The sequence below is a fragment of the Anopheles maculipalpis genome, chromosome 3RL (assembly GCF_943734695.1).
Source record: "Anopheles maculipalpis chromosome 3RL, idAnoMacuDA_375_x, whole genome shotgun sequence".
NCBI classification, from domain to species: domain Eukaryota; kingdom Metazoa; phylum Arthropoda; class Insecta; order Diptera; family Culicidae; genus Anopheles; species Anopheles maculipalpis.
This window is the reverse complement of record NC_064872.1, coordinates 57,710,518-57,723,141: the sequence shown is the minus strand read 5'-3', so window position 1 is coordinate 57,723,141 and position 12,624 is coordinate 57,710,518. Positions and strand designations below refer to the sequence as shown.

Sequence of the window (12,624 nt, the reverse complement as noted above, 5' to 3'; positions counted from 1 at the left end):
TAAAGGACAAACAAAAGGTTATTCTTTTAAAATTCTCATACAGTGCCCTGCTAAGTTACTCAGAATTTCGTAATGTTCTTTCTTGGATGCTCATATACTCAAGCCACACATACCGACATCAGCGAGTGACATAGGGCCCCGTACACCGATTTATTTGTACAGTCGTGTTAAGACAAACCCGAAACGAGTGCAAAACGAGGCGCAGAATGTTGTCGAATTTGTCTTTTAAGCATATTTAGCACATCATTCCATTCGCTCCGAGGTTTAGTCGTGGAATAGACTATCGCCAGTGAACAACCGTGATATCGACCGTGAGTCTACTGTATCCTTCATCATGAAGCTGGTCGCCATCGTCTTGCTCGTCTTGGGTTTACTTTCCGTGGCGTTTGCTCAAACCACACGGACCACATGCCAACCGATAACTCGCAAATTGCGGACCACCACGACACCGGCTCCATCGACGTAGTTTCATCAGTTGCTGGACATTAATTCAACAACGAGTAATTATTTTAATGGCAAACGGTCGTAAGCAAGACAGCATGTTCTCTGTGCAATAAATTAAAGCATTAAAACCATTATAATTGAAACTGTGTTGTGTAAGATTTTTCGAAAAGAAATTAACTAGACTCAAATAAAAGTTAGCAGAAATCGGAAAGCTCTTGTTGCTGGAAATGTTTGTAGAAAAAATAAAAAAGTACTAGTAAATTAACAACGAAAGTTTGAGTTGCTTTACGTCTAATTGAGCTTAGGAACCAGATGCCAGGCAATAACCTTGTTATATCCGAAAGTAGCTCCATTATTCCTGTTATCCTGAAATACAGACATACTGTTTAACAATTATTTAAAATAATTAAGTTAAACGAAGATATTTAAAAAAAAAATCGACGAAACGTTTCATGAATCTTTGATTAACGATTTATTGCTGTTGTTCTTGTTGTTGTTATTATTATTACTATTACGAGCTAACCAGATGTCAAACGTCAGCTGTCATGTGAGTGAAACAAAAGCACCAAACAGAAAGAGACAAACAATTGCGAAACGCGTATTGTCATTTTAAGTGCGCTCGTGTGCGTGTTAATTTGTGTAAAGAAACGGGCATGACGGACAGTTCTTTATCGTGAAATATTAATAAAAGTGGAGCCAAAGTAAACCATCGTGCTGTTGCAAACATCGTACGAAAGGCTAATTACAACAGTAGCGCGTTGGCAGGAATCTACAAAATTCGGCGTAACATTTCGTTCATTATTTTTCCATCCTGTGTGTGTCTGACTAGTGTGTGTGTTTCTGTGTGCGCGCGTGTGTGTGATGCGTGTTTCCAACCAACCTGCAGCACGTCGTTTCTTCGAAGAAGTTCGCGCACAGCACTAGAGTGAGCGGTGCACCTTTTATTCTCCAAAACAACGACGCGATTTGCCGTGTGGCCAAGCAGGGTAAATCAACTGATCTTTTGTTACCAATCATACGGAATGGTAGTTTGTACTTTAGATTGTTTTTGTGAGCAATTTTCATTTACATATTCCCTCATTTTCCGATGGCCAGTTCGCCGTAATTGTGGTATGGCATTTGCATTCGATTGCAGTGTATTTTGTGCTAATGGAACCAGGCGCAACGGGTGTTTGGCATATCGGGGGCAATCCGAAAGTCAAGAAAAGCCCTTCAAGAGTTGTTTTGTGTTGTAATTTCAGTCAGCTCTATTAGATAAAGAGACATCAAGGCAGACACGGAAGCACGAGCGCGAGAGAAAATGTGAGCACACTACAAAGAAGGAGCGAGTGCGAGTGAAAGGCACACACTCACACTTCACTACCACGCGTAGTATGAGCGAGAGACAGCGAAAAGTCGTGAGCAAACGAACACTCCACCGAGACGTAATGATCTACTGTGTGGTGTGGTGTGGTAGAAAACAACGTGAAAATTCAACCCCTGCTGCGCTGTAGGGTGGAAGGCAACGCACGGAAGCAGAGTAGCACAAGAAGTACAAAGGGATCCAATAGACCTTCCCCCAAACAAAGGGCCTCCATAAAGGGAAGCACTGAGACACTATGAAATAGAAGTGTCAAAATCAATCCGCGTGTTTCTAGTGCTTAAGCCATTTTAGAAAGAGTGAGAAGGAGAGAAACTTGTAGTAGACGTAGTAGTAGTAGTGTAGTAGTAAACGGAGCAGACACCATCATCCCTTAAATAGAAACGGAAAAACAAAATCATGCTGCTGAACAGAAGCAACGAATTAGGATTGGTGGGAGGATGGGTGAGGGACAACAATTTCCATCACAATTGTGTCCCTCACCTCACTTCACGTCGTTGTTCCACACTCCGGAGCTGTGTTTCTGAATTATGCTCTCTTCGTCGTCGAGCGAACACCATAGCGCGTAGTAATAGTGGTCATCGTCTTCTACCCAATCCGCGCTATACTACCACCCCCATCTCGCTGACTCTTTGCATGCCATCATATCCTGCATCTCCTTCTCGCGCAATCGTGCCGTCACACACCGTCGGTACATCGTACTTACTGCTAGCAATCACACTTTCTATCTTGTTTTCTATCCGTTTTTTCGAAGTAACTACTATTTTGTGCGACCAAGAGACTAAAAGTCTGGTTCTATCAGCTTCATCTGGCCGAAGCATGTGTTTGTTGGGGGGGGGGGGGGGGGGGGTGTTTGATGTGGTATGTGTGTATGTGTCGAATGTGCAATTTTCTTGTTCACAAGAAGAAATCAAAGTCATTGCTACAACAATACAGAGACGACGTCGACGGTCAAGAACGTGTTTGGTGTGTGCTCCGTAGTTGATCGGGTTTGGGGAGAGAATTTCCGATTAAATCACTTATTCATCCCCCAACGCGAAGCCTACACTACTTCCTGTGCACCCATGTTAACTAATATTTCGTGGAGGGCTTGATAATTCAGAAAACCTATTTTAGTAAATTTGTAGCACTTTTTAGTATTATGACACGACCGACCTATGGTGGGCACATGGCTTTGGGTGCACCATAATTAATCGTTCGTTTTTTTGTTGTTTATTCTGTATTTCCCCATCGCCAGGGTCCTTTGAGTGACGAGGCAGTCCTGCGTACATGCAACTTTTGTGGCTGACTACTGGTTTGGCTGCGATTGGAAAACGTCGTTACCGGTCGGAGAAGGCCTTGAAAACACCATAGCAACCAAACGTAAAGTGAAACCCCAAAAACGGTGTAGTGGTGCCCGCTGTCCAGCAGTTGTAGTAAGCAGTAGTAACAGCAATAGTGCTTCCATTCGAATTATCCTCTAAGATAAGGACAGTAGCAGCGGGTGCCAAATAGCAAACCAGGAGAGCGATCCGGGCTGGTGGGCTAGAGAGCGCCGCATAAAATGTCTGAAAATCGGGACGAAATTCTCGCCGACTTTCAGGTAAGTCGAAATCAAGGGAAAACATACACCGGAAAATGCCACGCGGTTTAAACAAAGTGAATTTGCGGGGGATGGAAGTAGATAATTGGTCTGTATGGTATATAGAGAGACCGGCGAATGACATCCTCTTTGTCTTCGATCGTTTACTAAATGTGTGTGTATACATTGTGCTACTTTTAACTCGTTCATGCCGAGTCAGCATTATTTATTTTTACACACAACTACCCCAGAACAGGCGACCCGTCTTGTCCTGTTACCCGGTTGTGATGCATTTGATTTTCATTAGGGTGTTTTTTGTTTTCTTGTTTGGACTCTTTAATATTTAATTGTGTTCTCTTTACTTTTCCGCAGAGCATAACGGCCATCGACGATGTTGCCGAAGCTATATTCCACCTTGAAGCATCCAACTGGAATTTAATTGTAAGTACACATAAAACGATTCATGTATGGTATCTGGTAATTCTAACGTTTTTTTTTTTTTACCCGACAGTCTGCTATACAGCGCGTACTGCCACAGGACCCGACTGATCACCAGACGGCAACCGTCTCATCATACAGTGCGAGCGATCGAGCCAGCAGTAATGGCGGGCACAACAGCAGCAGCACACCACACAGTAACAACAGTGCCGCGACGTCCTCGTCGGCATTGTTTGCTGGCACCAGTTCCGATATAGCACTGTACGGGAATAATCTTAACTATCTGGAGGAAACGATGCCGGACGTGAGGGACCAAATAAAGGTTCCGTCACCGGTGAAAATGAATTTCACCGGCAAAAAGAATGTAGGCAACAGTAGTAGCAGTAGCGGTAGTAGCAGTAGTGGAATGGCTTTTAACATTTCCGATGTTGGTAAGATCACGAATACATCGAACTATGAAAATTGCTTGACGAATCGTTATGCTCTTAATGAAATCGTTTCCGTTTTAGGTGCATCTTCGTCGCGATCCAACAGTAATCACGATTTTCGTACCGCCCTCAACTGTCTGGACACGAAACCGCTCGATGTACTGTTTAATGTGCAGTTTAAAAATGAACACCATCAGATCAGGATCTCGAACCAGGCGACGATCGGTGATTTGAAGGCGAGAATATTCGACAAAACACGGGTACCGGTGTGTAGGCAGGCGCTGAAAGGCTGGGAACCGGGCAAACAGAAGGACATTTCGAACCTTAGCACCCCGCTGAAAGCGCTCAACATCGTCGGGAAGGAGGTGAACCTAAAGCTGATCGATCTTACGCCGGAAGGTTTCCTCGGGGACGCTGAGTAAGTGTTGAGCGGTATGAACAAAATGTAGATCCGATGGCTAACCTGCTATTCTGGTTTGCAAACTTTTAGCGTGGAGCTTCACGCGGCACTAAATCAGCAAATGTATCTGCTACACATCAACATACAGCCCGAAAACCAGCTGCTGCATCTAAACTTTCCCGCTCAACAGGACATACTGTCGATCAAGAATCACGTGTACACTATTACGGACATCCCGGTGCGCCACCAGGTGTGGTCCGGATGGCCGAACAACATTACCAACCATACGACGCTGGCCGAGTCGGGGCTGGGGCTGGAGCACAATCTGCTACTAAAGCGTGCGGACGAAGCGAACAAGCCAAGTAATAATAATAATAATAATAACACTATCAGTAATAGTAACAGCCATCTGCTGAATGCGCTCAGCAGTAGTGCGGGCACCAGCGCCAACAACAGTCACAGCAGCAGTAGTGGCAGCCGTCCGGTGCTTAACTTCGGGTAGGTGACTATCGGCAGCTATTGTTCCGGATTGTGTTTGTGTTATGGTTGGTAGAGCAGTAATGTACTAACGATTATTGTATTTTTTTTTTTAGCAACGACAGCTTACCGATCATTCCAATCGATTCGGAGAGCAGCGGCGAAGAGTTTGAGGATGCGTCCGACTTCAATAACGACGATGACATCTTCACCGAAACGCCGATCATAAATCAGCAGAAGCGTTTAAGTATGTATTAATGGATGTATTGTATAAGCGGGGAAAAGGAAGTTCAGTATTTTAAAGTTTGTTTTCGTTTAAAAATTGTGTTGCTTGTCCAATGCCCCAAACGGCAGGACCGGGGCTCAAATCCCATCAGGACCGTCACCCCGTAGCGAGGATTGACCATCCAACTACGTGGTATCGGCAAGTCTAGTAAGCCATTTGATTGCCGGCGTGACCTTAGAGGTCGTGAAGCCAAGAAGAAGAAGAATTAATTTTATTTGATTTTTTAAGCACATGGAGGCGTCTGTGCGTGCACAACGCATTTTAAAATTTAAATCTTAATCAATTTAATCTCGACTGGACCGTTTCCCCGTACGCAGGATTGACTATTCAGTTGTGGGTAAACTAAGTCAAGGAAGCCTTAGTCAGGATCTCTTGAGTTTATAGTAGTGATAGGAACTTCGGAGTGGATTAATTAAACCACTCCGGCTCCGACGTGTAAAAACCGGAGTTATTTCGGAAAAAAATCGGAGTAACTCCGCAGTAATTACTGCGGAATAGTTATTTCGGAGTAATCCGAAATTTGCTCCGGAGTAATCCGGAGTGCACTGCGGAATCAATTGCAGGTAGCTGTTTTTACTTCGGATTCCAAATCGAAATCGCTGTCGATGCCGAAGCAATGCCTCATTTCCCAAACAAAAAAAGTATTTGTTCTGTAACACAAATTTGTTTATTTGTTGATAATAAACCCGTTTCGTTGATTTGCGTTCTGTTTTTGCTTCATTATCAACGTTTGTTACCAACAAATAAACAAATTTGTGTTAGAGAACAAATATTTTTCTTGTTTGGGGGAATGCGCAATTACTCCAGTATCGACAGCGATTTCGATTCCGAATCCGAAGTATAAACAGCTATCTGCAATTGATTCCGCAGTGCACTTCGGATTACTCCGGTGTTGCTCCGTGTTTTTTAATGCTCCGTGTTTCAATATTGATCGTGTTTTTTTTAGCTAAAGAATATAGCAATTGAAATATTTAGTCTTTCCTACACAGAAATGCATTTCCGACCTTAGGGCCGTAACTTTGGAAAGGCGTAATAACGTAAACATGGTAACTTTACGATTAAGCAGACGGTTGAAAGATTTTTTTTTAACAAAAAGTAATAGAACTTATAGAATATATTAGTGTCCCATGCCAATACCTAGTAAATCAAAACTAAATCAACCAAAACAATGGAGAATACACTTAAGATTAAATTCGGTATGCAATGTTAACAGAAAGCAAGAATCCAGAGTATGAAAATATTGTTTCGCTTATTACGATCATGCACGATCAGTCAGAGACTACAGTCAGATTTATTTATTTTAGTATGACGGCTCTACGGCGTACTGTCCACTACAGTCAGATAATGGATTCCTTTTTCATTACGAAGAAATACAATTTTATTTGTTTTTGCCATAATACTAACTAATCATTCATTCGCTCAATTTACACCTTCCAGTACCAGACAACGTAGACGATGAGACGATTGGAAGCATACAGTTTGTGGAGAATTTTGCCGAACGCTTTGGGCCGCAGCACCCAATGTTCTTCCAGGGTAGCCTGGAGGATGCGCTGAAGGAAGCCTGCCACCGGCCATCGGCCCGAGACGTAAGTTAAATCACACCTGTCTAGACGCGATATCTGGACTGTTAGGTAATAAAAGTAATAAATAATTTTGTCTGCTACAGCGCAAACTTTTGGCAATCTATCTGCATCACGATGGAAGCGTGCTGACAAACGTGTTTTGCGGCCAGCTATTAGCCTGCGAAAGTATCATCCAAATTCTGTTGGAACATTTCGTCCTGTATGGGTGGGATTTGACGTTTGAAAGTAACAAAAATATGTAAGTTTATCTTAATAGAATGGTTCAGCATAGAATAGAGCGCTAATAGAGTAACCCTTTGGCTTTGTGTTTCCTATTGGCAGGTTTTTATCATCAATATCGGCTTGCGTAGGCATGACGGCCTCAATAACGGTGCGCAACATACCGACCGATCGGTTACCGGCCATTCTTGTGATATCGAAAAATCGTAGCCAGTGTGAGGTGTTTCAGGTGATCTATGGTAAGTGTCAAGGTTGCGAGATGTAGCACATCACAACTCCACATTTTGGGGGTCTCTTTTAACAATTTCCATGTTTGTTCCATTTCGCCTTAGGTAATGTGGGCGTAGATGATCTGCTGTCAAAGCTGATGGAAGCGTCCGACATGTACAGCGAACAGTTAAAGATCGAGCTGCGCGAAGAAAATGAACGGTTCGCCCGGGAGCAGGTAAAGCTCGAGCAGGACGCGGCCTACCGCGAAAGCCTCGAAGCGGATCGCGCTAAACAGGAAGCCAAACGGCAGAAGGAGATGATGATGCAGTCCGAACGGCGCCGGCTCGAATCGGAACGAGCGGAAAACGAAGCAAAGCGTGAGCTGATTCGGGCGAAAGCCCGCAGCACAGTGCCGGATGAGCCGCAGCAAAGTAGCGGCGATAGCATAACCAAAATCCGGGTGCGTACACCGGCAGGAGAAATGCTTGAGCGCAAGTTTACCGTCGATACGCCGCTGGAACTGTTGCTGAACTATATTACCGCCGAGGGGTACCTGATCAATGAGTTTAAAGTGTTCTCAGGCTGGCCTCGTACAGACGTAAGTATTGCTTTGTTTTGTGTAAAATTATGATTAAACACACAGCTGTATATGGTACGTTTTTACTCTTCAATGTTTCCGTTCTCATTTATCTTGCAGTTAACAACGCTAAATCGCGAAAGCACGCTGAAGGAACTTAAGCTATATCCGCAGGAAACGTTGATCCTCGAGGAACGATGATTGAACCATGTAATGCGAGTGAAACGTTTGCGAATGCGTGTGCCAGTAGAGAAAGAGAGAGAGAGAGAGAGAGAGAGAGAGAGAGAGAGAGAGAGACAACTGTGTATCGATCGCAACCCCGCCTCCTTCCTTTCCTCTGAAAACACAACCCCCGCGTCCCTCGCTCTGTGCTAGCCGATAGGTTTTTTGATGCGTTTTTCTTTACCTCGGTTCTACGGTCTAAATTGTTTGTGGTTTTTTTTTATCGACACTAGGCGAGGAGGACAAAGAAAAGCAAAACGTCGCAAACGCATGCATATTATGGCTAAAAGTGGTGATGCTTCGTAAATACGCCCCGCACTAACATGTAGAATTTAAGCATGATTTTAAATGAGTTTTTTTTATTGTTTCGTTTTTGCGCCCGATAGTAATGTACCTCTTCCTTATGGAAACTGTTGCGCGGCTCGATCGTGTGATTAAATGTATTGTAATTTTCTGTTCTGTCTACTCACGCCGTTGTTTAGGTTGTAGCATTTGCTAAAATTGTGTATTTGGCTGTTCTGTTTAGGGGGGGTTTTTGTTTATCCGGAGTCTTTCAGTTCCTTAGTAAAACTATGTATAAACGAATGTTTTTGTGTTGTGTATTTGTGCGTGCGTGCGTGTCGTGTGTGTGTGAATGTTGACAATTCCTTTTTACTCCCTTTCCTCTTAAGAGTAATCGCCCTTAATTGAGTCTCAGGTCTGCTGGGATATGTAGGATTGATGCTTATCTGCATAAGGATTCGAATAATAATGATTTGTAATCGCCAAACTGTAAGTGAAAGCAGCGGCAAACATAGAAAGGTTGACACAGGAGGGGGTAGCATATTCATAGTACCGTCAGTAAGATTCTTGTTTAACTGGATTAAGTTCTTCGGCGTTCGTTCGTATCTCCTGCTGGGGTGTCGTGTCTGGGACGGTGGATGATGATGATGGAACATCACCGCCATACGAAAGACTCTGTGGTGCAAATGCAGCGCAAATACGTAGATGCAGAGAACATGCTGCGGGGAAAAAAGTAACATTCAAATTAGAGAGGCAAAAACATTGTAAGAAATAGCAACATCGAGCAGAATGAAAAGTAAATCAAATAATATTGGTCTGCCAAAAAAAGCAATATTCAGGGATGGATGTGTTTTTTGTTTTACATCGAAAGATAACAATTTATTTTTATGTTCAATTTTCAACCTCGGAAGAAAATATATGGGTAATACAATAGACAACCACTCGCCCGGCCGTCTTGCTGCGTCACCGTCAAATGATCCTTGTATTAGAATACACATCGATGAGATCTCTTCCAATAGACCTCGTTCAAGTGGGATCATCTTTAAGATTTCTTCCAAAAAATCGCGTCCAACTGACCACATCGAAAAAACGTCATCCGAGAGATCTTGTTGCACGAGACCCCGCCCAAGAAATCTCTTCCGAGCGACCTATATCCGAAAGACCTCATCCAAGAGTTGTTATCCGAGAGATCTCATGAAAAAACCTCATCCAATAGATCTCATCCAAGAGTTATCGTCCAAGATACCTTATTCAAGAGGGGGCGGCCCGGTGGTGTAGGCGACAGCGGCGCCGGTCTACAAACGGCAGGACCGGGGTTCAAATCCCATCCGGACCGTCCCCCCGTGGTGAGGTCTGACTAACCAACTACGTGGTATCTATCGGCAGTCTAGAAAGCCATTTCAATGGCCGGCATGACCTTAGAGGTCGTTACGCCAAGAAGAAGAAGAAGACCTTATTCAAGAGACCTTACCCAAAAAAGACATCATCCAACAGATTTCATTAAAGAAACCTCATCTAACAGACATCTTTCAAGATACTTCGTTTAACGGACCTTGTCCAAGATCTGCTTCTAGAGACCTCGCTCTCGCTAATAGTCCGCGCGTAAAGCTCATCCAGGTGCTACGTTCAGTTGGATTGGTTTAACTGATCTGATGAACGAGTAAAACTTGTTTTTTTTTCTACTCCAAATTATCATATCTAGCTTTGTTCCTAACAAACCTTTGAAAATAATATTTTATAATGAAGTACGCCGTTTATAGTTTTATTTCCAAATTAATTCTTGTATAACACTCTGCCCGTTTAGAAATTCAAATAACTTTAAGGGTTTAAAAGAACGAACGTTGTTGCTGCCGGACATTATCAACTTCCATGACATGTTTGTACTTTAAAATGGGGAAATATTTTATGCAACAAAGAACAACGTACGAGAATTTAATTTGAACCTCGCTGGGCGTCGTTTATTATAGAAAAAGTTTACTACAAAACCGAATGTTTACATATGTTGACTCGATACGTACCTTGACACAAGTTGCGTCAACTTATCGACTTGTGGAGACCGTGCTTTACCATCAAACAACAACGGGTTGTTAGCCGCGTCGATTCCCTTTCCCCATTCAATCGTTTGTTTCATTCAAAGCGCGGTCGGACGGTTTTCTTTCTTTTGACGGGTGTGTAGTGGGTCGTCTCACACAGAAAAGGTAGAAAAAAAGCACACACAATACTAAAGACGACCCAGACGACGACGGTGCTGGCCCGAAAACCGGAACGACGCGGCTCGTGAAGAATAATAGTTGCTGGAAAAGCAGAACGCCATTTAGTGAAGGGGAAAAGCCCTAAATAACCCATCAACAGTCGCCAGCGCTACAAGGATCACCGATTCAGTTGTAGTTGGTGGAAAATTGATATCGAGTGGCACAGTCAAGAGGCAAGCAGACAGGAAGATTAACACATGAAACTTCCAGCATTAGTAAGGTGACCGATGCAATAATACGGTGGATACGAAGAACGGTGGCCGAGTTACTAGGGAAAATCAAAGGCTCCTTTTCGGGGAAGTAAAAAATCTTTCCCTTCAGTAGAACGGGTTTTCCTCGAAGCATCGTGTGCTGTCTTTCGTCCTCAACTGCAGGTGTTTTCTTCACTTGTTGTGTGTGTTGCCGCAGTATTATTGCTGTGCGTGCGTGTTTATGTGTGTACATGTGTTGAGCGTGTGTGTGTTGCGACAAGTGCGTCAACTGTGTGTTGAGTAAAAAATCGGGATAGGCCAAAATAGGTGTTTCAGATTTTGCCGGTGGAGTTTGGTTCGGTGTTGCTTTGGTGAAACATTTTGTGAAGCCAGTTTTCCTTCATTGGTGAAAAGCTCTGACGCTGAAGAAGTGCGTGTATGTGAATTCGTCCATTATTTTTGCTTTCGCCGTCGTCCGTCAGTTGTTTGATGGCGACCGTGTTTTGACGTAGAAGGAAGAAGGATCGAAAGGATATCAGGCGCAATAGCAACAGCAGCATCAAGCAGCCATTCCGTAGACAACCCGGCACCCCAACCCTGGGCCATCTGTTTCCAGCTGATTAGGACGTGTAAGTGTTTTGTGATACTATCTCCGTACAGGCAAGTTTGTGTGTTAAAATTGTACAAAAGGTTGTCTCGAAGGGTCTGGTTTTATTGGACCACAAAGATAGCGACAAGATGACGTTTAACAATTGTCAATATAAATTGATAAAAGCAGTAGTTGCCTAGACGGAGCATGGCTTTATCAGAGATTGCTGGTTTCGGTTTTTAATTATCAGTGGATTCTTTTTTTTTTTTTTTTAAAGCAAATTATGATGCAATTAATCAATGAAAAAGTTTTTGTTTTGCCCTACTTTGTGCTAGATTTTCTTCTACAAAACTTCCAGATAGTATCGAGTCATGGTAGAATCGAGAATTTTTATTGATTCCCGTGTGTGTTGCCTCAGCACACGAAATTTCGCCACCGGTGTGTGCGTTCCGAAAGGTAGAGGGTAATTTTGAATGCTTCGTTTGGATGTTTGTCGAAGTTTTCGTCAAGCACCAACAGTAATAGAACGAAAAAAAAAATTCAACAGAACCGCAAACACGGCTTTGGACCATATCGGTACGATACCGGGTACAACGGATCTCTTTGCTTTGCCGTTCCGTTTTGCTGGCTCGTTGAGCTTTGAAATTGATTTTTGCACGTTTTGTGATTATTGCGTATATGGTCGCCAAGCAGCCCTTTATTTGTTATACTTTTTTTGCATTACTTTTAGTTTTCCTTTTATGACCGGTGCGGTACGTTCTACATGTGTAATTTGTAAGGTTGCTTTGATAAACAATACTAATGACATCTGTCAAATATGCTAGTGTGCTTTGCATAGTAGCAATTAAATTCGTTATAGTTACTGACTGAGAACCCCGAGCTGGCAAGTGTCCCCGAACTCACAAAGGACCTTCCCCCCTGTCACCAGATTCAATGTGATAGGGGTCTACAAATTCCACTTCGCTTAGGGCCTTCGCTGGGCTAAATCTGCAACTTATCCTTATGGAGATAAATTTGGAAATCAATTTACATATCTTGCAAAACCTCTTCAAATCTTCAACAACATCCACTTTACATATCCAACATCCAAACAAAGAGGTACTAA

General features: G+C 43.2%; 2 protein-coding genes across 3 annotated transcripts in view; one reads left to right on the top strand and one right to left on the bottom strand.

Annotated features, from left to right (window-relative positions):
- Positions 1–12,624, bottom strand: part of LOC126563378 (programmed cell death 6-interacting protein) — a 292,351-nt gene that overhangs the window by 72,014 nt on the left and 207,713 nt on the right. The window lies entirely within an intron of this gene.
- On the top strand, positions 3,309–8,215 carry LOC126561679 (FAS-associated factor 1). The gene is made up of 11 exons (XM_050217973.1): positions 3,309–3,386; positions 3,738–3,806; positions 3,877–4,234; positions 4,313–4,649; positions 4,722–5,129; positions 5,225–5,355; positions 6,832–6,980; positions 7,061–7,215; positions 7,299–7,435; positions 7,529–8,004; positions 8,104–8,215. Exons 1-11 carry the CDS (start codon positions 3,348–3,350, stop codon positions 8,182–8,184), a joined length of 2,340 nt encoding a protein of 779 aa, XP_050073930.1. The 5' UTR covers positions 3,309–3,347; the 3' UTR covers positions 8,185–8,215.

Bases quoted from the DNA above. Each gene is read 5' to 3' on its own strand.
- LOC126561679 (XM_050217973.1), top strand. From the start codon at position 3,348: ATGTCTGAAAATCGGGACGAAATTCTCGCCGACTTTCAG. The intron at 5,356-6,831 runs GTATGTATTAAT...TACACCTTCCAG, and splicing joins AAATCAGCAGAAGCGTTTAA to TACCAGACAACGTAGACGAT. The intron at 6,981-7,060 runs GTAAGTTAAATC...TGTCTGCTACAG, and splicing joins ACCGGCCATCGGCCCGAGAC to CGCAAACTTTTGGCAATCTA.